The following is a 23,495-nucleotide window of genomic DNA, read 5'->3' on the forward strand; positions in this document are numbered from 1 at the left end:
AATGGAAGAAGGTGGCCTGGTCTGATTAATCACGTTTACTTTTACATCACGTGCGTCGCTTACCTGGGGAACACATGACACCAGGATGCACTATGGGAAGAAGGCAAGCCGGCGGAGGCAGTATGCTTTGGGCGATGTTCTGCTGGGAAACCTCGGGTCCTGCCATCCATGTGGATGTTACTTTGACACGTACCACCTACCTAAGCATTGTTGCAGACCATGTTCACCCTTTCATGGAAACGCTATTCCCTGATATCTGTGGCCTCTTTCAGCAGGATGATGCTTCAGGAACGGTTTGAGGAGCACAACGAGTTTGAGGTGTTGACTTGGCCTCCAAATTCCCCAGATCTCAATCCAATCAAGCATCTGTGGGATAAGCTGGACAAACAAGTCAGATCCATGGAGGCCCCACCTCACAACTTAAAGGATCTGCTGCTGACATCTTGGTGCCAGATACCACAGCACACCTTCAGGGGTCTAGTGGAGTCCATGCCTCGACGAGTCAGGGATGTTTTGGCAGCAGAAGCGGGACAAAGACAATATTAGGAAGGTGATCATAATGTTATGCCTGATTGGTGTATGTGCTTTAACAGTCATAGCAGGGTGTTCACATACCTTTAGGCAGTGGTAGGTCAGTGGATAAGGTAAGGGATTAGTAAACAAAGGGTCTTGAGAGAAACCCTTAGCTTTCAAGAGTTTAGATTGGTGGACAATCAGAGACAATGAAAGCCTTCAGCATCTAAGTTGCCCTTCAAAGCCCAGATGTGCTTGTTTCCCGTCCACTGACACTCATATAAATGGCCTTATTATCTCCCATTGTGGCAGGAAAAGCTGGCACGGTGTGGTCCAATGAATCACCGCCCGCATCCGGCTCAGCTGGCCTGGCTCCAGCTCTCGTTCTCTCATTAGGAAGCGCGTGGTGACAATAACTCACTGCATCGAGAGTCCGAACCCACGTCTGTGCGGCGGCACGGATGGCTAACGAGGGGCCGTCTGGGTGAACCGTCCACCGTGGTAATATTCCCGCCAGCCTAGGAAGTCAAAGCAGATGAAGATGGATCCACTAGGAAGGTCCCTGGGAACCTCGGCGTTAGTGCATGACAACCTGAGACGCTCTCGTCACCGACGAGCATGTGATTTGCCCGCGGGGCACTTAGTGGGGGGACGAGAAGCCGTCAGGATGACAGATTGCAGAATAAGCAGGACTTGTGGGGGAAGAGAGTTTGAGAAATGAGAGTTTGGTTGTAGATGCAGTCGGAAAGAGTGACGGTTACATGACTAGTTTAATATACACTGATCAGCCATAACATTAAAACCACCTCCTTGTTTCTACACTCACTGTCCATTTGATCAGCTCCACTTACCATATAGAAGCACTTTGTAGTTCTACAATTACTGACTGTAGTCCATCTGTTTCTCTGCATGCTTTGTTAGCCCCTTTCATGCTGTTCTTCAATGGTCATGACTCTCCCAGGACCACCACAGAGTAGATATTATTTAGGTGGTGGATCATTCTCAGCACTGCAGTGACACTGACATGGTGGTGGTGTGTTAGTGTGTGTTGTGCTGGTATGAGTGGATCAGACACAGCAGCGCTGCTGGAGTTTTTAAACACCTCACTGTCACTGCTGGACTGAGAATCGTCCACCAACCAAAAACATCCAGCCAAGAGCACCCCATGGGCAGCGTCCTGTGATCACTGATGACGTCCTGTGGACGTCCTGACTATTGAAGAACAGCTTATGAAGTATGTCGAGAAACAGATGGACTACAGTCAGTAATTGTAGGACTACAAAGTGCTTCTATAACGTAAGTGGAGCTGATAAAATGGACAGTGAGTGTAGAAACAAGGAGGTGGTTTTAATGTTATGGCTGATCAGTGTATACTTCTTGTTCCCATGTTTACTTATTGTGTGTGTAAGCACCGTTTGATTGCTGCTTAATTTCGTTGTTCACTGTGCAACGACAATAAAGGCATCTTATCTTGTCTAATCATAGTGGAGGTAGCAGCATCGGTTAGGCTGTATCATTACTTGGTTTTAATACCTAGACAGCTTATCGTCATTGACATCGTCAATACACAGTAACTATAAGCTTATAAGAGAATCAACAATTAAATGGTTTATCAGGACACAAATAAGCTTCCTGTGTGTTCCCAGGCCAGGTTCTAGATTCATGGCAAAAGCTGTAGCTGAATCTACTATCTTGCCAGCAGATGGCAGCAAAGACTCGTTGTATTTGGTCACTTCAACCTCAACAAAAGGTCCAAATTGGAGGTTTAGAACTACAGTAAACTAAAGGCTACAAGTGTGACATTTAATTAAAAAACACTTACTGGAACAATGTAATTAGTTGTATAATTAATTAGTTTGAGGTTCCCTCCAGATTGTAACACCAAGTTGATGGAGAGTCTGCTAAATGAAATCAAAACAGATCCCCGTTGAAGTTTAAAGTGAAGAAACTGAACAATTTTACAGTTTTTAAACACCTGAAAGCCAACGGGGACGGTGATTCTGGGCATTTAGCTGCCAGCCTGGTCATGAACTCACACTGCTAAGTTTTATACATCAGCTAGGCTTTCTAATTAAGGAAAAAGTACTGTATATGTATACCAGGTTTTACCAGGTTTATGCTGGTACAGTCAAGAACTGCTTTACTTTCAACACTCACTCGGGGGTGGGGGTGCTGGAGCCTATCCCAGCTTTTCAATGGGCACAAGGCACACAGTACCACCCTGGACGGAGGCACTAGTCCATTGCAGAACAAACACACACGCACACACACACACATTCACCTATAGGGCAATTCAGTGTCTCCAATTAACCTGACTGCATGTTTTTGGGCTGTGGGAGGAAACCAGAGCTCCCGGAGGAAACCCACACAGAAAGGAAACGGACCACCCCGCCTGGACCTTCTTGCTGTGAGTGCGAGCCACCGTGCTTCCCCTACTTACAACACATTATGGCCAAACATAAAGGTGCCTTCCTAGTTAATCAGTTCAGGAGTTTTATCCAATCCATTGCTAACAGGTGTAAAAATCTAATAAATAAAACAAACATGCTTCCACATATACTTTTGTGGTAACAAATTTGGAAAAGTCTTACCCTGTTTTACCATGATAGTGCCCCTGTGGACAAGTTAGGTTTGGAGCAATGTTGGCGGTCTCTATAAAGCCCTGACACCAATCCTATTTAACACTTTCAGCATAAAATGGCTGTTGATAATATCGAAAATGAGCTAGTCCAATAGTCCTAGTCCAAAATTAAGTTTGACTGAATGGGTACAAATTCCTCACAGACACACTCTAAAATCTTATAGATGGATGGATGGATGGATGGATGGATGGATGGATAGATAGATAGATAGATAGATAGATAGATAGATAGATAGATAGATAGATAGATACTTTATTGATCCCGAAGAAATTATGGAAAGCCTTTCCTGAGGAGTGGAGGAAGCAGCTATGGAGGCTAATTGATCTGACTGGGCAACTCAGTATCAGTATTCAATATCTTTCCACATAATTTTGGTTACATACATTTGCTAAAGTCTTTTTTCTGTTTGTGCTTCCCCGGCGCAGTTGGTACATTCCGAATGTATGGCTGATTGTTATTAATGGGAGATACCATCTGGGTGAGTGGGAGGGGGGGTTGGTGTGAGCGGCACCTCTGTTAGCTGAGTTAAACACCCCGGTGCGCTCAGTCAGTACAGATGGTCGAGACACAGCACCGACAGAGAGATGTGAATTACAGCCTAATTTCAGCTAATAAACCACTCAGGAATATTACAGCGGTTTATTCTGTTTATTCGAGGTAAGCCTGAATTGTACATTTGGGTTTAGAATTAAACTACGCTTTATTTCTTTATGGAACTACTTTTTCTGCCGCTGAACTAAACGCACTTTGTACTAAAGACGTTTTCTGTGAGGCATTTTGTTTATTTTGCACTTGTTGAAACAAGACGGTGTGTAAAGCAAACAATGCATTATTAAAGCTAAATTAATTCAAAACGCAGTGAAATTAAACACTGGTTTTACTCTTGCAGGTCATATTTCTGCATGTGCAATTAATTTGCTGTCACTTATATATACTCCTAATGAGGTAACAGTCCTCCGCGCAGTAATTCGCCTCAGTGTCCAGTATAACCGACCTCCGTTATTCTGTTATTACATTTTATTTATTTAAAATTATATATCCTGGACTGGCCATTATAATATGTGTTAGCAATATGCGTCTCTTTTATTATGTCCCGAGCACTAAAACGTCAATATATGTCGTTTCGAGTAAATACAGAGGCAGAAGTTGAATCTGCACCATACGGATTGCTGTTAAGAGAAGTAACAGTGTTCCGCACAGATAGTTAGCCTGTAAATATTGGCTTCTATCTCTAATTGAACAAGTAAAAGCTTGAAACAAAGGTAAAACTTAACCTAGACAATTAGAACAAAAGGTCTAACCTATGCATACTTGCGTAACATGTTCAAAACAGTAAAATTATAGATCAGGGCTGCTGTTGCATCAAGGTATGTATTTAAAGATTGAACTCAATTAAAACTGCAGACCATAAACATTTCAGCAATCATCAATTCCTTGGAGTCCTATTGATGTTAATGTAAAACACAACACAACATAGCAAATGTAGATATATGATAGTCATTGTTAGTGTTTGTGTACAGCTTCGTTATGCAGTAATATTATAATTACTGTGTTATACATTTAAGAAGGCGGTAATATTTCGTGTGAATTCCTTTACTTTGGGTCTTTTCCATCCTTTCCTTACTAGACAACACAATTTTATCTGAACAGTTGCGCCCAAGGACAAGCTGCTGGCTCGTCTCTATAGTCAGAACTGAATCCAGCTCTGTTTTGTTTGGGCAATAGGATGCTTTTTTATTCTATTTCCCAGTTTTTAGTCATTTGGGGTAACTGTTCAGTCCAGTTTGTTCTATGTTCAAGTATTCGTAGACATTTTGTGCCTGCTTTAGCATTTGGTGCCTTGAGAAAAGTCTGGACAGTGTTTATAACCAAGTTATTATTACTGTCTGATTGAGTAGGCTCAATGAAAATGACCAAATTCTTCCGATTGATAAGTGCCGTCAAGTAGGATTCTGACTCCTGGTGATTATATGGATGGCTTTGCTCCAGATCATCCTAATCAGTGTAAATACTAGCAGTTCTAAGTTATGACCAGACATTGTAACAGTTTGATCATGCAGTCGAATGCATGGCACTACAAATCGTGTTGAAAGACTACAAAGTACAAAGGGTCTTTGAGTCCCTTACTAAAAATGTCATTGTCGGTGGACTACTTTTTTTTAAGTGGCGTATGGTGTTTGAGACACAGCAGCTTGTAGGCAGCAGCAGCTTGCCGGCACTTTCCCTTTGAATGGGTGCTCATTTGGTGCAGCAGTAAAGTACAATAGCCTGCTACCTCCGAGATCCAGGGATCAAATCTTAACGGTGCTATCGGCCGGCCAGGCATCTGCTCAGACGTGATTAGTTTATGTCCCAGAAGGGGTGGCTGAAACCGCCCAGCCTGTGGCAGGTGCATCTTAGTGCCGGTCCCAAGCCTGGATATAAATTGGCTTTTGTGTCAGGAAGGGCATCTGATGTAACTCCAGTGCCAGGTCTGGTTTGCGGCCCAGATCCGTTCTGAATATTATACCTAAATTGGACATGACTGGTGCTCGAAATTAGATTCTAGGGCTGGTTCAGAATTCTGATTATGGAACATTCGTACTACACAAATGAATAAGAATACGAATCCTTGGGTCGCAGCAACACTAGATCATGACATAACAATCTGGTAGATGATTCATGTCTTTAAAAGGAAGAGGTATTTCGTACCGTCATGCAGTTGAAGATGCAGTTTTAGCTGGAAATGTTGATGCTACTGAGTTGGTTATTGGGATGAGCATGTCAATGTGCCTCACTGTTTGTTTGTATCTTTCATTTTAGTCCTACATGCTTTAAGCACATCTCCATAAGCCGACAGCACTCAAAATCCTCCTGAAATTGCACCACTTATCTCATTGTGAGAAAAGTGTGTGTCTGAATGCAACCAGCCAGCCCTGAAATGTGATCTTTCTGCTGGGGTGCAGAGGCCAGAGGTTAAAGGTGATGGGAAGAATGGAGCAGGGTTATCTCACTGGCCTGAGCAGGCTCTTTATGCGCATTGAGCCGTCGGCCGGGCCATGCCAGAGCACATCAAGGCTCTGCTCTAACATTGTTATCCGGACCTGACCTCTGACCTCTCGCTGTGTAATAGGTCTCGAGGAGTATTGCGTATGTGTGCACGGATTGGCGTGGTGGGCAGCAGGTAGTTGGCGACAGAGATGGTCTTATTCTGGTAAGCACAACAACCCCCGAGCTCTTCCCACTCTTTGGCTCGGGTCTGTCCTTTTTTTTTTTGTTTGTCTGGAGCAAAGGACGATGCAGCCCAGCCCCCGAAGACATACACACCAACCTCCTGGGGGCAAATTCTTTCAAACTGACCACCCCCGTTCTGCTCTTTTGTAGCCGGATAGTGAAAGTAACATTTCCCGGACGGGAGACTTAGCTAATAGTGTCCAAAAAGTGTTTATTGACACACAGAAATTTCCAGAGTGAGGCACATATGACATGTTGACCCTATTTATACCCGGTAGTGTCAAGCATTTTGTATCTGGATTGTGATACACATGCATTTACACTTGTAGTCAAATTTGCCCTGCAATGGATGCAGGGTGTTACGCCCAGTGTTTTCTGGGTTTTTCAGTTGATAAACATAAAATAAATATAATTGGTAGTGCACCCGTCCTCAGTCAGGTCAGCCAAGTGCTTTAAATGACAATACCAGTACATACAGCTGTACTAAATACCATTAGTATAGTATACCACTATATTTCCATAACACTAAAACCACCTCCTTGTTTCTACACTCACTGTCCATGTTATCAGCTCCACTTACCATATAGAAGCGCTTTGTAGTTCTACAATTACTGACTGTAGTCCATCTGTTTCTCTACATGCTTTGTTAGCCCCCTTTCACCCTGTTCTTTAATGGTCAGGACCCCCACAGGACAACTACAGAGCAGGTATTATTATTAGGTGGTGGATCATTCTCAGCACTGCAGTGACACTGATTTACATGATGGTGGTGTGTTAGTGTGTGTTGTGCTGGTATGAGTGGATAAGACACGGCAGCGCTGCTGGAGTTTTTAAACACCTCACTGTCACTGCTGGACTGAGAATAGTCCACCAACCAAAAATATCCAGCCAACAGCGCCCCGTGGGCAGCGTCCTGTGACCACTGATGAAGGTCTAGAAGATGACCGACTCAAACAGCAGCAATAGATGAGCGATCGTCTCTGACTTTACATCTACAGGGTGGACCAACTAGGTAGGAGTGTCTAATAGAGTGGACAGTGAGTGGACACTCCAGCAGCGCTGCTGTGTGCCCCGTCCTTCCCTGTTTGCAGCGTGTGAGACAGAGGTACGCCCCACGCTTCTACCCCATTTGCCTATTATTTGTAGGTATTAATGCCAGTGTGCAGCTCGTAACACTGGGTTTTGCTCACTGCTTTAGCCTTGTGTGGTCCAGCTAATAAAAAAGTGGAAACCCACTGTACTAGAGTCATATAGATCACACACACACACACACACACACACACACACACACACACACACACACACACAGTTTCCTTGTACAGTTAACCAATGACGAATTCAGCCAAAGGTTTTATCCCCTATCATGATACAATGCATGAACCATCAGATTGTTGCATCTTTGTCGAAGCGTCGGCAGAATCCTAAGCTGCTGTCGAAAGTTGAGACCTTGTAAAACCATGCTAGATTTTATTAGGGACAAATGTAACTTCGAGCAGAAATTCGGGCCTTCATTTTTCTTTTGAAGAACATGGGGGTGAGATATGGGGAGACAGGAGGCTATAAAGCCAGCTACAATAGTGGGGTTCAGCGTCCTGGGAGGAGCAGAGATGAAAGAGCCCGTCACCTCTGTGTAAGGAAGCCGGTGGCGGGAAGGTCAGGACAGGGGGCATCCTCAAACCTATCGACACTTCCTCCTTTGTCTTTCCGCCTATCAGCAGCGCTCACTCCGGAGCACCTCGATTAGCATTAAGGGTATTTAAAAGACACTGCCTATCAGCAAGGCTCGCTGGGTGTTATCTGTCTGCAGCTAGCTACAGTAAAACCATAAAACCGTAACTTTATGTATTTATGTGTTAAATAAACCTCTTTAATACATAATCAGCATAAACAAGTCAATTTTTTTTTTACAATACATCTAAAATGTAGGCTTGGCGTGGAAGAAAACCCAAAAGTATCCACTAGTCATTCCAGTAGTCATCATGATAAAGGAACGGACGACGAACTTTAAATTCAATTTGTCATTGGCTTAATTTTACAGGCTGCTGGAGACCATATTTATTTGGTACGTAATTTTGTCCTAGGGAACAGGGGTAGCCTAGTGGGTAGAGCTTTGGGCTGTCATGCAGCCACTGTTGGGCTCTTGAGCAAGGCCCTTAACCCACTATACAATGGCTGACCCTGCACTTGAACCCCAGCTTCCAACAAGCTGGGACACATGTATATGTATCAGTGACGAATGCATGCTATACTAATCTATTAAGGGTTTTACAGCTCAATCATACAGGAACCTTATGTTTACAATATGGACAGGTACCTATTAGGAAAGTATTGATTATTTAAACTTAGTGGAGGTACAATTACTGAATGTAACCCGCCTGTTGTTCTGTAGACTCTGCCACCCCATGTACCTCATGTATCAATCGAAAAATAACCCCCATTTTAATATAAGTGGTGGACCGTTCTCAGCACTGCACTCATCCTGTGTCAAGTATAGCAGGTGCAGGAATGTTGTTGGGCTTCCTAAGCATCTCGGTGTCAGTGAGTATTAAGCCAAACAGTATTCGTGAGGTCAGGCACTGGCTTTAAACAAGAAGGCCTGGCTCACAATCAACATTCCAATTCATCCCAAAGGTGCTCGGTTAGATTGAGGGTGCAGTTTATTGTCGTTCCTTCGGACCAGGTCTTCATTAATGTTGCACTGTGCACAGGAGACAATCGTGCTAGAACAGGAAAGGACCTTCCCTAAGCTGTTGCCGATAAGTAAACAGAATAAGATAAGATAAGATAAGATGCCTTTATTGTCATTGCACAGTGTACAACGAAATTGAGTAGCAATCCGACGGTGCTTACACACACAATAAGTAAAAATAGAAGCAAAAATTATATACATATACACAACACACACATGTATGTATAAGAATCTTGAATATAAAGAAAAAAGACTAAATTATAATGATAAAAAAAGGACAACAAACATTATTTACAGCAGTGAGGTAGCAGTGGGGGTATTGCACATGCCCTGAGTAGCTTAAGAAGATATTGCACAGAATACAGTATAATGTAAATAATGTACATTTACATTTTCAGCATTTAGCGGACGCTTTTGTCCAAAGCGACTTGCAGTACTGTGACAGTATATTGTCTAAGCAATTGAGGGTTAAGGGCCTTGCTTAAGGGCCCAACAGTGACAATCTGGCAGTAGTGGGACTTGAACCAGCAACCTTTTAGTTACTAGTCCAGTACCTTAACTGCCAGGATACAAACCGCCCCAAATGTAGTGAGCGCTTATAATAATAATGTAAATAATGGATTTTATTCAAAACCCAGCAGTAACCTGAAAAACTAGCACCGGTGTCCAAATATTTTTGGCCACACGTCGTAAAAGGCTGTTCATCATCTCTGTGGTTTAGTACGACCCCGGGGCTTCAGAGATAACCAAAGCAAGCAGGTGGTTGGAGCAACAGCCTCATTATCTTCTGTCTGTGTGCTGTTAGCCTGGCAGCTGTTTACCGTAGCAGATCTCCGAGTGCTCGTCCCCTCCTCCCTCTCTGTCGGATTCGGGTCAGGGCGACCTGACATCGGTTACGATTGCCTTATGAGGCTGCAGATTAGGCACCGTGACAGAATTCGCCGCCTCCGTCGATAACCCCACCCCCCACCCCCCATCGCAGGAATCCGAGCCTCCGCGAGAAGAAACCCGCCAATCAGAGGACTGGGATTACATCGGGGGTGATTCGAGTTCGTTCCCGCGCTGCGTCACGTTTAGCGAGGAGAGCGAGGCTGTTTTCCTGATGCAGACCTGAGCGGCGACGGCTGATTGAAGCTGGAGGATCAGCAAGTTCTTCTGGGAAATGTGTGCGCCGCGTCCATTAGCAATCCCCCGCGAGTGCGCGTGATGTTTCTGGCTTCGTCACTGGAACTGTGGGTTCTTGGGTCTGTGTACAGAAGTCAGGCGAACATTTTTCATTTTATCTCTCCGACCGCTCGATTCTGGTTCGGTTCCACTCGGATCTCGGTGGTGCACCTAGTAACAGCTTAGCAACCACCTGATACGCCTTGGTAACTGCCTAACGACCGACTAGCAAAAAATTTGCAATCGCTTTGCAAGAGCTTAGCAACCACAGTACACCTTGGCACCTTGACACCTTCGCAACTGCGTAGCAACACCTTAGCAACCGCTTCACAACATGTTTGCAATTAACCTGCTAACACAACAACCACTTGTTGCACCATCATCTAGATAACTGCCTAGCAACGGTTTAAAAAACAACCTGTTACCATAGCAACTGTCCAGCTTTACCTAAGCAACCACCTAAGAAAACCTTCACCTACACCTGCACGCACTTATAGAAATCCACCTCCACCTGGGATTCGAACCCAGGACCGTCTTGCTGTGAGGCTACCCACCGAGCCACTGTGCCCAAACGCCCCAGCTTTACAAATAACCTGTTAGCATAGCAACCGACTAGCAAAAAAATTGCAATTGCTTTGCAAGAGCTTAGCCGCCTCAGTACACCATGGCAACTGCGTAGCAACATGTTCGCAATTAACCTGCTAACATAACAACCACTTGTTGCACCATCATCTAGGTAACTGCCTAGCAACGGTTTAAAAACAACCTGTTATCATAGCAACTGTCCATCTATACCTAAGCAAGCACCTAAGAAAACCTTCACAAACACAGAGTGCACCTTGGCAACCACCTAGCAACACATTAGCATCTGCTAAGCTTCAATCATACTTGCATACGTGCATTTTTTTTAGGAAGTGCACCTCTCTGGTTATGCGTAATACACATGCACGCACTTCATTACATTATTGTTTATATGTTCGGGTATTATTATAGGTAATAACAGTAACAATTTATCTACCTATTATGTCTGACTTCTTTTTTTCCTCTTATCCTCTGAAGAACATGGGAAACTCGTATGCGGGACAACTGCGCACCACACGTTTCGAGGAGGTTCTGCACTATTCCATCGAGGCTTCTCTACGATCCAACACTGTAGTGCCCAGACCGGTGTTCTCACAGCTGTACCTCGAACAAGAGCAACGGTCTCACTCTCGAGAAGGTATGCCTCGCTCCTCACTTACTTCCAAGTCTAAGATTTGCCTTTTTAAACATAAATGTATATAAAATGTACAGTGAAAGTCAGCTTGTTTTGCTGTACGTTCGTTTTAGCAGTTCTAACATCCAGTGGAAACTAACAGTCATGACATAAGTTGAAATGAAGCTGATCCAGCACACCATGGATATGGAAATGTTTTCTTAGCGTGTGAATTGATTTTCTGATGTGGAATCTGGGATGCAAATTTGCAGCACGTTGTTCTGCCAAGAATAATAAAGGTTACACAGAACAAACAGTGCCCCACTTTCTTGACCGAAAGTACAAAATTACTTAAAAACAAGATTTCCACAGATTTCTCATATTTCCACAGTCACCCAGGGGAAGAACGTATAATATAGTCGAAACTGAAAGCTGCCCGGATGCTGTTCACATTTATTTATTTATTTTTGTATATATTTGTATATATTGTATATTTTTCTCCCACTTTAGCACATCCAATTTCTGCCCGTCAATCATCCTCTCACTAATGCTGGTCCCTGCTCCTGATTGGGGAGGACGAGGCTGCTCCACGCCCCCTCCGACACGTGCACAGCAATCGAACATCTTATCAACTACACTTGACGAGTGCAGTGCAGTACAGCGCTGTGTACGGAGAGCCGCACCCTCTACCGCACTCCTTCCCATCTCCGTGCAGGCGCCACCAACCAGCAGAGGTCTTAATCGCACTAGTCTGAGAGAGAGTCCCCATCTGGCTTAATCCCGCCCCTATCTGAACAACAGGCCAATCGTCGTTCATGTGGCCGCTCAGCCTCAGCCGGCAAGGCAGAGCCGAGATTCGATACGATGTATTCGAGATCTCAGCTCACCTGAGCCTGCTGTTCACATTTTATTAGTGTTTCTGTATAGTAATAATAGTATTAAAGTACTAAAGTGCAGGCCACACCCCGTGTGATCTATATCAATTAATTATATTAATGGTTTATTGATTTATTTAATTCCAAAATAATTAAAAGTACAGTAAACTGGTTGTAGATTGTTTTCTGGTATTTAGTAGGTTTGGATTACTGCAAGAAATCAGATTATGACCCAAATACTGTATGTGCACTTCAGTCATTCAACTTCGGGAAACCTCTGAGATTTACCATGTGAACAAATGATATAGCAAACAAGGCAGCCACGTCGTTACTTGTTAATAAAAGCTTAGAGTTGGCAAAAATTAGCCGCTGTGTTTAAATAATCGCTTATGTGAACCTCGTGCCACTTGACCATTTGACTGTGGCATCTTTGCGCCCCACTGTTTAATAAGAACCTAGGTGTGTTTGTTAAAAGGATAATTTGAAGGATAATATTAATGCAAAGTGTTTTGTACATTATTTCACGTCTAATGGCCACATAAGCTGCAAGATAGCATTACTAAGCGAGTACATAAATGGTTAACTTACATCTGAATGACTGCATGGTGTGGACTAGGGCTGGGCGATATGGATCAAAAATAATATCTTGATATATTTTAGCTGAACGGCGATATACGATATATATCTCGATATTTTTTCATCCCATAAGGTAATAACAACAAGACACTTCTGAGACAAAGCTACATGTTGCAAATACTAAATACCAAAAATGTTTACAGGCACTTTTATTAATATTCATGCTGGGGAAGCTTCACACAGGAACTATTTTTCCTTAAAAAAAAAAGAGCTATTCTAAGAAAAAGTTTGTTGTTTTCTAACGTCTCGCCTGTTGTGTAATGTGAATTACAAATATATTGTCTGGCCCTTTAAGAATGTTAAGTGCACTATAGGGCGCAGGGAGCGAGTGTGTAGGGAAGGTATCAGAATTTATCTGATCACGACCACGTACAACATCCAGTACAGAAATCACTCCCCATAATGTTTGTTTTTTACAGATAGAGCGAATACGTTAACATCACATATACTGTACACACACACAAGTCAGAACAACAGGAGACGCACCGTTACGTTACTATTACTTTCTCAACACGTGCATACACTGTTTATATATAAAGTAAATACGTGCATGTCAGCGCGTGAATGCGCTTTTGTTTGTTTATTTCCGTTTTCCAATATTGGGTTTTTAAAACGAATAACGTCTCGTTTTCTTGTTTTTCAACTTTGGGATTTGAAGTGAAAAACAAATGACCAAAGGTACACGGAGCTAGAACCTTTTGTCTGGACTTGTTTTCGGCGTTCTCTACAGAATACATTATTCTGCTGCTCATCTGACACTTTGAATCCGAACCATCTCCAAATAATTGAGCCATTATTATTCTTTTTACTAACCAGCTCCTCCACCGTCTCCATGCTATCATGGGAGTTTTACTTACAGAAGTGTGTTCTGAGGGCAGAAAGAATTGGCGGTGGGGGCGGGGCGAGTTGTGTTCAGTGAGGGAGAGAGACGGGGCAGGTGAACATGTGCAGAGACAAACTGGGAGAAGAGAAAGACGAACTGTCGGATCTAATTGGAACGCAACATCTATATCGATATAGACGATATTGTCTTATCTTATATCGCGTATGAAAATATATCAATATTTTATAAAATCTCAAATAAATCGCCCAGCCCTAGTGTGGGCGTTTGTTGAAACGTTCCTGGCCCTCTGGTGCAGGTAGTGGAAATATAAGCTTGTCTTGTCTGAGAAGAATACGTCCAATGCTGCCTGCTGATCACGTGCAAATGCAAAAGACAAAGGTTAACACCTAAATGCATTCATTGTACTAAATGATGTGACCTATACCAACCACATTGCTTATTTTAGTGCAGCTTATTGCTAAATGAAGTTGTATGTATCCAAAGTCAGAACTATCCTACAGTACCTAGTGTGCTACTGACTGGTTCCAGCATGTGGCATGTGACGTCGAGAGCAAATTCACCACCGCAACTGTAAACGGTAGCAACAACAGGGTGGTTTTGGTTTGCCTCATTACAGTTGTTGAGGTCTTATGCATGACATTAATTCAATAATATCTATTGCAGTTGGGTTTTAAATATGCAGCTTAAATTGTATTACTGACAAATCATCCGTTTGCCCAATCAGAGGTCTGCACTGTGTTCCACCCCACACATACAGCCACTCCAGCACTCTTGGTTCGCTTGGTACACTTGGTCCCTAGTCAATAAAGGTCTGTAGAGGTTGGTATAGGGGAACTTAAGTGGCTTGTATGGAAATGCAAATTCCCACAGACACACCCTAACATCTCGTGGATCATCATTGCAGATGATCGGACGCAGCATCTGCCACCACTGTGTTTAGTAAGCGTACTTACACATCATAAAATCCTAAAATGTGTTTTTCCTGTTGACCAGGTCATCTAGAAAACGACGAAGATGACGACGATAAAGGCTCAGAATCGAACAGCCCTCCCATTCCATACCAGATGAAGCCGCCTTCAGAGGACTCATGCACAACTGATGGTTTGTATGACGTGCACTAACACCGGACACAAAGCCGATCAATCACAGCATCATCAGAACCATCGAAGCGTCCGTCTCTATAATACAAGAGTACATGTGTAGCAAAATACAGCACCGTGAAATAGTTTTACCCCCCCCTTAATTCCTTATATTTACACAAAGATACAACATGAGTAAACACAAAGCATTTTTAAATGATTACTTCATGATGTTAAGTGAAAAAAGAAAACACTCCTTAGTGAAACTATTAATCAAACTAAATTCATAATTGGATTAGACACACCCAGGCTTCATTTGTACCAGTCTTGTTAAATCACTTTAAGCTCAGGCCGCTCAGGTGGCACAGCGGTAGAAACACACGCTAGCGCACCATAGCTGGGATCTCGAATACATCGTATCGAATCTCAGCTCTGCGATCTGCCAACGATTGGCCTGTTGTTCATGTAGGAGTGGGGTATTAAGCCAGATAGGGACTCCTCGTAACTGATGCACTACGACCTCTGCTGGCTGTTTAATGCTGCCTGCACAGAGGCGGGGAAAGAGTGCGGATCAGGGTGTATCTCTCCGTACACAAGGCTGATTCGCATATATGCCCTCGCCTAGTGAGGGTGACAAAATGCATACGGCTGCTGCCCACGTGTCAGAGGGGGCGTGGGTTAGCTTCGTTCTTCACAAATCAGAGCAGGGGTCAGCAGAGTGGAGAGGAATGTGATTGCCAGTAGTCATATTCCAATATTCTGAGAACAATTGCTACAATAGAATGTTACTGGATGTTCTCAGTAGTAACTGATTATGTATTAACACTGCATTTTCCCTCATAAAACGTATTGAATTATATTAGTTATAAAAGGTGAAGTTTTTAAGGCCTTAGGACTCCACCGAAAGACAGCGAGAGCCAATATGTCCAATGAAGAAATTCCTCCAAAAGTGGATCTACTTATACTAAGCGGGCAGCACGGTGTGTAGCTCCTCACAGTGAAAAGATCCTGGGTTCGATTCTCAGACTGAGCGTTCGGGGTCCTTTCTGTGTGGAGTTTGCATGTTCTCCCCGTGTCTGTGTGGGGTTTCATCCCACATTCATGACCCTTGGTGGCACATTTTCAAGCTAATTAATGGACGCAAATGACAAATGTTACCCAGTATGAATGAAGTAATACAGCTTTAGTGCCATTAACAGGACATTTGTTCAATAAAACCCACATGTAAATTCATTTATGTTTTTAATTTTTTAGGATTTTGTCAGGCCGGTAAAGACCTGAGACTGACAACATTAGCCACCGAAAATCTGGACGTCCCACCCGGATTTATGCTGGTTGGGGCCAAATCTCCCAGTATACCCGACCACATACTGGTCTGTGCAGTGGACCGACGGTTTCTCCCAGACGAGCGCGGACGTAATGCACTTTTAGGTAGGAGTCACTAAGGATTGCATTTGAGTTGCACCTGTTTTCTGCAAAATGGTTTGTGGTTTGGTTTGTGTACAGCCAAGACCTGCTGTATCTGAGTAAAAACTATTTGTCTACAAGAACAAACATGAATAAGAATAAATATGGCATTTTATTGACCGGGGATGTCCAAACCTTTCTATGAGGATAGTGATTGTGTAAATTGTTTTTTTTTTAAACCCCGTCATTTAGTCTTCTGAACTGTCACTTTACAGTCTATGGTACGTGCACCACTGGTGGTGTGTCAAACCTGGCATCTTAGTCACTAGACAGAGATACAATAGAGGCTTTCGGTGCATAAGTGCATATAGATTCTTAAGATGACTTATAGGTGACTTTATAGGGATTTGGTTTGATCAGTGGTGGATTTGTGTCTGGATTTCTCTAAAACAGAAAGACAGAGGCTGAATTACATTAGTGTGGACAGAAAGAGTGAGCACTCTAGGTACAGGATAGGCAGCTGGGTCAGGGCACTCTAGCCTGATGCATCCAGACCCAGGCTCGTGACTGATATATATTTAGCCCATGCATTAGCTCAGCGCCCTTGATCAGTGTAGAAACTGCATTCAATTAAATTTCCCAATTCACTCTGACGCACTCGGTAGGGATGAGACGAGCTGATTTTGGTAATCCTCACGTGACTCCTGTCTGAATTTCAGGCTTTTCAGGGAACTGTATGGGCTGCGGCGAGAAGGGCTTCCGCTACTTCACCGAATTCGCCAACCACATCAACCTGAAGCTTACCACCCAGCCCAAGAAGCAGAAGCACTTAAAGTACAGCCTGCTCCCGAACGCACAGGGCGTCTTGGTCAAAGGGCCGCCCATCTACTGGAAGGGAATAGGTATGCTCTCCTAAAGTTCCTAGAAAGAACAATCAAAGGCAACAAAAGCAACAGGGTTAATAAACAGGCACCATATGATACAAGTACCGTTTTAAATTCACTGGACCATCAATATTGGTTTCTGGTCGTGAAAGCCTTCACATAGTTCCAGTGTTTGTCTGTGGCAGATTTTGCACATGCTGACAAAATGCAAAAAATAAATAAATAAAGGTTCCAATTTATTTCAGCCATTTGCTGTGGGGTTACGATTTTTCACAAAAATGTATCGAACCATGTCCGAACAGAAACCATGTCCTTTCCCAAACTGTTGCCACAAAGCTGAAAGCAAACACTTAATTTATCCACTCTTATCCAAAAAGAGCAGCAGGGCTATACATTTTTTAATACAAACTAGGCATGAGCTTCAGCTGCGACTACTTAATCAGTTGGTTTAGGACTTTGAAATGCCAATTAGTGAAATCTTTGTGGTATGTATGATATAAATACACAGCATTAATCGTGCTTTTATGTTCCTGCTTGTGTAGACAGCCGTGTAAGAGAGACCATCTCTAATGGGAACGGTGGTCTAGAGGAGCACACGCCTGGTCCCGTCACCAGTGATCTGCTGTCCAGTTCAGGACATGTGGGGCTGAACACTGTCAGCAATACAGGTATGGCGTTACATGTCTCATAGAGGAATAAATCAGGAAATAATATCTAATCTCGTAGAAATAAGTAATAGCTTGACAATGTGACAGATGTTAGACATTTAGAATCCTGTAGAAAAACAAAACATCAAGGCATCATCGTCTATAGTATATTCTATTGTTAGCTATATATATAGTAGTATGTAGCATTTTTAGCTATATATATAGTAGTATATAGCACTATTAGCTATATATCTAATAGTATGTAGCATTATTAGCTATATATATCTAGTACTATAACATTATTAGCTATATATAGTAATATAAAGCATTATTAGCTATATATATAGTATATAGTATTATTAGCTTTGTATATCTAGTACTATATAGCATTATTATACGTATATATATATATATACTGTATATGTTAGTAGTATATATATATAGAACATACATATAGTATTACATATATATATTTATATATACAGTGTATCACAAAAGTGAGTACACCCCTCACATTTCTGCAGATATTTAAGTATATCTTTTCATGGGACAACACTGACAAAATGACACTTTGACACAATGAAAAGTAGTCTGTGTGCAGCTTATATAACAGTGTAAATTTATTCTTCCCTCAAAATAACTCAATATACAGCCATTAATGTCTAAACCACCGGCAACAAAAGTGAGTACACCCCTTAGTGAAAGTTCCTGAAGTGTCAATATTTTGTGTGGCCACCATTATTTTCCAGAACTGCCTTAACTCTCCTGGGCATGGAGTTTACCAGAGCTTCACAGGTTGCCACTGGAATGCTTTTCCACTCCTCCATGACGACATCACGGAGCTGGCGCATATTCGAGACTTTGCGCTCCTCCACCTTCCGCTTGAGGATGCCCCAAAGATGTTCTATTGGGTTTAGGTCTGGAGACATGCTTGGCCAGTCCATCACCTTTACCCTCAGCCTCTTCAATAAAGCAGTGGTCGTGTTAGAGGTGTGTTTGGGGTCATTATCATGCTGGAACACTGCCCTGCGACCAAGTTTCCGGAGGGAGGGGATCATGCTCTGCTTCAGTATTTCACAGTACATATTGGAGTTCATGTGTCCCTCAATGAAATGTAACTCCCCAACACCTGCTGCACTCATGCAGCCCCAGACCATGGCATTCCCACCACCATGCTTGACTGTAGGCATGACACACTTATCTTTGTACTCCTCACCTGATTGCCACCACACATGCTTGAGACAATCTGAACCAAACAAATTAATCTTGGTCTCATCAGACAATAGGACATGGTTCCAGTAATCCATGTCCTTTGTTGACTTTTTGCGGGCTTTCTTGTGTAGAGACTTCAGAAGAGGCTTCCTTCTGGGGTGACAGCCATGCAGACCAATTTGATGTAGTGTGCAGCGTATGGTCTGAGCACTGACAGGCTGACCCCCCACCTTTTCAATCTCTGCAGCAATGCTGACAGCACTCCTGCGCCTATCTTTCAAAGACAGCAGTTGGATGTGACGCTGAGCACGTGCACTCAGCTTCTTTGGACGACCAACGCGAGGTCTGTTCTGAGTGGACCCTGCTCTTTTAAAACGCTGGATGATCTTGGCCACTGTGCTGCAGCTCAGTTTCAGGGTGTTGGCAATCTTCTTGTAGCCTTGGCCATCTTCATGTAGCGCAACAATTCGTCTTTTAAGATCCTCAGAGAGTTCTTTGCCATGAGGTGCCATGTTGGAACTTTCAGTGACCAGTATGAGAGAGTGTGAGAGCTGTACTACTAAATTGAACACACCTGCTCCCTATGCACACCTGAGACCTAGTAACACTAACAAATCACATGACATTTTGGAGGGAAAATGACAAGCAGTGCTCAATTTGGACATTTAGGGGTGTAGTCTCTTAGGGGTGTACTCACTTTTGTTGCCGGTGGTTTAGACATTAATGGCTGTATATTGAGTTATTTTGAGGGAAGAATAAATTTACACTGTTATATAAGCTGCACACAGACTACTTTTCTTTGTGTCAAAGTGTTATTTTGTCAGTGTTGTCCCATGAAAAGATATACTTAAATATCTGCAGAAATGTGAAGGGTGTACTCACTTTTGTGATACACTGTATATATACTGTATATATATATATATATATATATATATATATATATATACCTGTATATATACAGTATATATATATATATATATACTGTATATATATATATATACCTGTATATATACAGTATATATATATATATATATATATATATATATATATATATATATATATATATATATATATATATATACAGTGTATCACAAAAGTGAGTACACCCTTCACATTTCTGCAAATATTTCATTATATCTTTTCATGGGACAACACTATAGACATGAAACTTGGATATAACTTAGAGTAGTCAGTGTACAGCTTGTATAGCAGTGTAGATTTACTGTCTTCTGAAAATAACTCAACACACAGCCATTAATGTCTAAATAGCTGGCAACATAAGTGAGTACACCCCACAGTGAACATGTCCAAATTGTGCCCAAATGTGTCGTTGTCCCTTCCTGGTGTCATGTGTCAAGGTCCCAGGTGTAAATGGGGAGCAGGGCTGTTAAATTTGGTGTTTTGGGTACAATTCTCTCATACTGGCCACTGGATATTCAACATGGCACCTCATGGCAAAGAACTCTCTGAGGATGTGAGAAATAGAATTGTTGCTCTCCACAAAGATGGCCTGGGCTATAAGAAGATTGCTAACACCCTGAAACTGAGGTACAGCATGGTGGCCAAGGTCATACAGCGGTTTTCCAGGACAGGTTCCACTCGGAACAGGCTTCGCCAGGGTCGACCAAAGAAGTTGAGTCCACGTGTTCAGCGTCATATCCAGTGGTTGGCTTTAAAAAATAGACACATGAGTGCTGCCAGCATTGCTGCAGAGGTTGAAGACGTGGGAGGTCAGCCTGTCAGTGCTCAGACCATACGCCGCACACTGCATCAACTCGGTCTGCATGGTCGTCATCCCAGAAGGAAGCTGACGCACAAGAAAGCCCGCAAACAGTTTGCTGAAGACAAGCAATCCAAGAACATGGATTACTGGAATGCCCTGTGGTCTGACGAGACCAAGATAAACTTGTTTGGCTCAGATGGTGTCCAGCATGTGTGGCGGCGCCCTGGTGAGAAGTACCAAGACAACTGTATCTTGCCTACAGTCAAGCATGGTGGTGGTAGCATCATGGTCTTGGGCTGCATGAGTGTTGCTGGCACTGGGGAGCTGCAGTTCATTGAGGGAAACATGAATTCCAACATGTACTGTGACATTCTGAAACAGAGCATGATCCCCTCCCTTTGAAAACTGGGCCTCATGGCAGTTTTCCAACAGGATAACGACCCCAAACACAACCTCCAAGATGACAACTGCCTTGCTGAGGAAGCTGAAGGTAAAGGTGATGGACTAAACCCAATTGAGCACCTGTGGCGCATCCTCAAGTGGAAGGTGGAGGAGTTCAAGGTGTCTAACATCCACCAGCTCCGTGATGTCATCATGGAGGAGTGGAAGAGGATTCCAGTAGCAACCTGTGCAGCTCTGGTGAATTCCATGCCCAGGAGGGTTAAGGCAGTGCTGGATAATAATGGTGGTCACACAAAATATTGACACTTTGGGCACAATTTGGACATGTTCACTGTGGGGTGTACTCACTTATGTTGCCAGCCATTTAGACATTAATGGCTGTGTGTTGAGTTATTTTCAGAAGACAGTAAATCTACACTGCTATACAAGTTGTACACTGACTACTCTAAGTTATATCCAAGTTTTATTTCTATAGTGTTGTCCCATGAAAAGATATAATAAAATATTTGCAGAAATGTGAGGGGTGTACTCACTTATGTGATACACTGTATATATATATATATATATATATATATATATATATATATATATATATAAAAAATACAATCAATTAATGAAGATTAAGGGCCTTGCTCAAGGGCCCAACAGTAGCAACTTGGCAGGTGTGGGGCTTGAACCAGCAGCCTTCCGACTTCCGTCTGCCCTTTACCTTAACCACTTAGCCACTACTGCCTCTATACTGTATAGCATTATTAGCTATGTACAGTACTATATAGCATAATTATTTCTAGTTTCTTGGCCTCTCTGACTCTTACGACTATTCTACAGATCTGAACTCCCACCAACATCCATCTGAAACGTCCCCTCCGATGACCAACGGCCATCACATTCCAGCATCCCAACAGCCTTTGCAGCAGCCAGGTCTGGTAGCCAACGGCCCAGGAAGACCAGCAGCCGTAGGTAAAAATCAAACCAGCACTTGGGTGATGAATATAAAAAAAAAGCTTTGTTGTGCTAAACCAGAGAAAGTAAGAACATCCAGGATTTTATTGCTGTGATTCAGACCCCCCTTCCCCCCCCTTTTTTTTTCTTCCCGTGTTAGACTTCACACCTCTATGAAAGAGACTCTCTCTTTAAAAGCACTAAAATTCTCCAGGAAGAGCTGCAACCTCATTGTCTGGTCCTTTTGCTGCCCAGCTTTTATATTCAGTCAACACTCGGGGTAGTAAAACGTCTTCCCTTTCTGCTCGCCACCTCCGTGAAGGACCGCTTTACCTTTTTTCTTGCGCTGCTATAAAATGCAAAGCGTCCTTTTAAACATATGCAGATGACACGTTTTAACACGTACTGGAGCCTCCTCGGAGTTCTCCCTCCGACACACTTATAACCCGGTTAATGTACAACTAAATTATGTTACCTATTATATTAAAGACTTCCATTCAGGTGGTCAGAAGTCACTCTTGATTGCTAATCCTTAATACTAGAATGTCAGGATAGATATTAAACGAGTACACTTGTGTTAATGCTCATGTTCTATTTTTTGCGTGTTTTAGTGAATGCCTTTCTTTCTTCACATATACCAGCTTGTTTGGTCAGAGTGCAGGAGCAGGGAGGGTTAAGGGCCTTGCTCAAGGTCCCAACAGTGGCTGTATGGCAGAGCTGGGACTCAAACTCAACCTTTCAGTTACATTTACATTTCACATTTTCGGCATTTTAGCAGACGCCTTTATCCAAAGCGACTTACAATTATGACTGAACATGATTTTGAGCAGTTGAGGGTTAAGGGCCTTGCTCGGGGGCCCAACAGTGGCTTGAACCGGCAACCTTCTGATTACAAGTCCAGTACCTTAACCACTGAGCTATCACTGCCTTCAACTTCAGTTGATAGCTCAAAGCTCTACCCACTAGGCTCCCACTGTTTTGTGCTAGATGGCTTGTATCAAAAAAACAAATTGCCATAGGACCAAAACTATTGGTACTATTTAGTCAGGAAGCATGTGGTTTGGGACGCGACTTTTGGGACAAGCTTTTTTTAGAGGTCGTGATATCACACTGGTTAAGGTATTGGACTATAATACCTTGTTGCCTAGTTGCCACTGTTTAGGGTGCTCGGGTGGCACAGCGGTCTAATACGCTATCCCATCAACAGTAAGATCACAAGCCTTCGAGATGGAATCACAGCTGTGCCATCGAGCGCCCACACAGACACGATTGGCTGTGTCTGTGGGAGGACAGGGTCAAACAGGTTCCTCATTGTTGCTTCAATTGCCCCCTCTGCTGGCTGGACAAGGTGCCTGCATGAGAGAAGTTAGATTCGGATAGTCACTCTGTGTACACGATACCGCTCGCATGTTGGATAGCTGCAGCTCT

At 43.0% G+C, this 23,495-nt stretch overlaps 1 protein-coding gene across 1 annotated transcript in view; it reads left to right on the forward strand.

Annotated features, from left to right (window-relative positions):
- Positions 1–3,703: 3,703 nt before the first annotated feature.
- Positions 3,704–23,495, forward strand: part of greb1 (growth regulating estrogen receptor binding 1) — a 45,468-nt gene continuing 25,676 nt past the window's right edge. The window contains exons 1-7 of the mRNA XM_063008069.1: positions 3,704–3,812; positions 11,281–11,440; positions 14,765–14,872; positions 16,105–16,281; positions 16,977–17,159; positions 17,684–17,809; positions 21,954–22,085. Coding sequence (XP_062864139.1) covers positions 11,284–11,440; positions 14,765–14,872; positions 16,105–16,281; positions 16,977–17,159; positions 17,684–17,809; positions 21,954–22,085 — 883 coding nt within the window. The 5' untranslated portion in view covers positions 3,704–3,812; positions 11,281–11,283. The remainder of the gene's footprint in view (positions 3,813–11,280; positions 11,441–14,764; positions 14,873–16,104; positions 16,282–16,976; positions 17,160–17,683; positions 17,810–21,953; positions 22,086–23,495) is intronic.

This window comes from Trichomycterus rosablanca, chromosome 13, assembly GCF_030014385.1.
Source record: "Trichomycterus rosablanca isolate fTriRos1 chromosome 13, fTriRos1.hap1, whole genome shotgun sequence".
Taxonomy (NCBI): domain Eukaryota; kingdom Metazoa; phylum Chordata; class Actinopteri; order Siluriformes; family Trichomycteridae; genus Trichomycterus; species Trichomycterus rosablanca.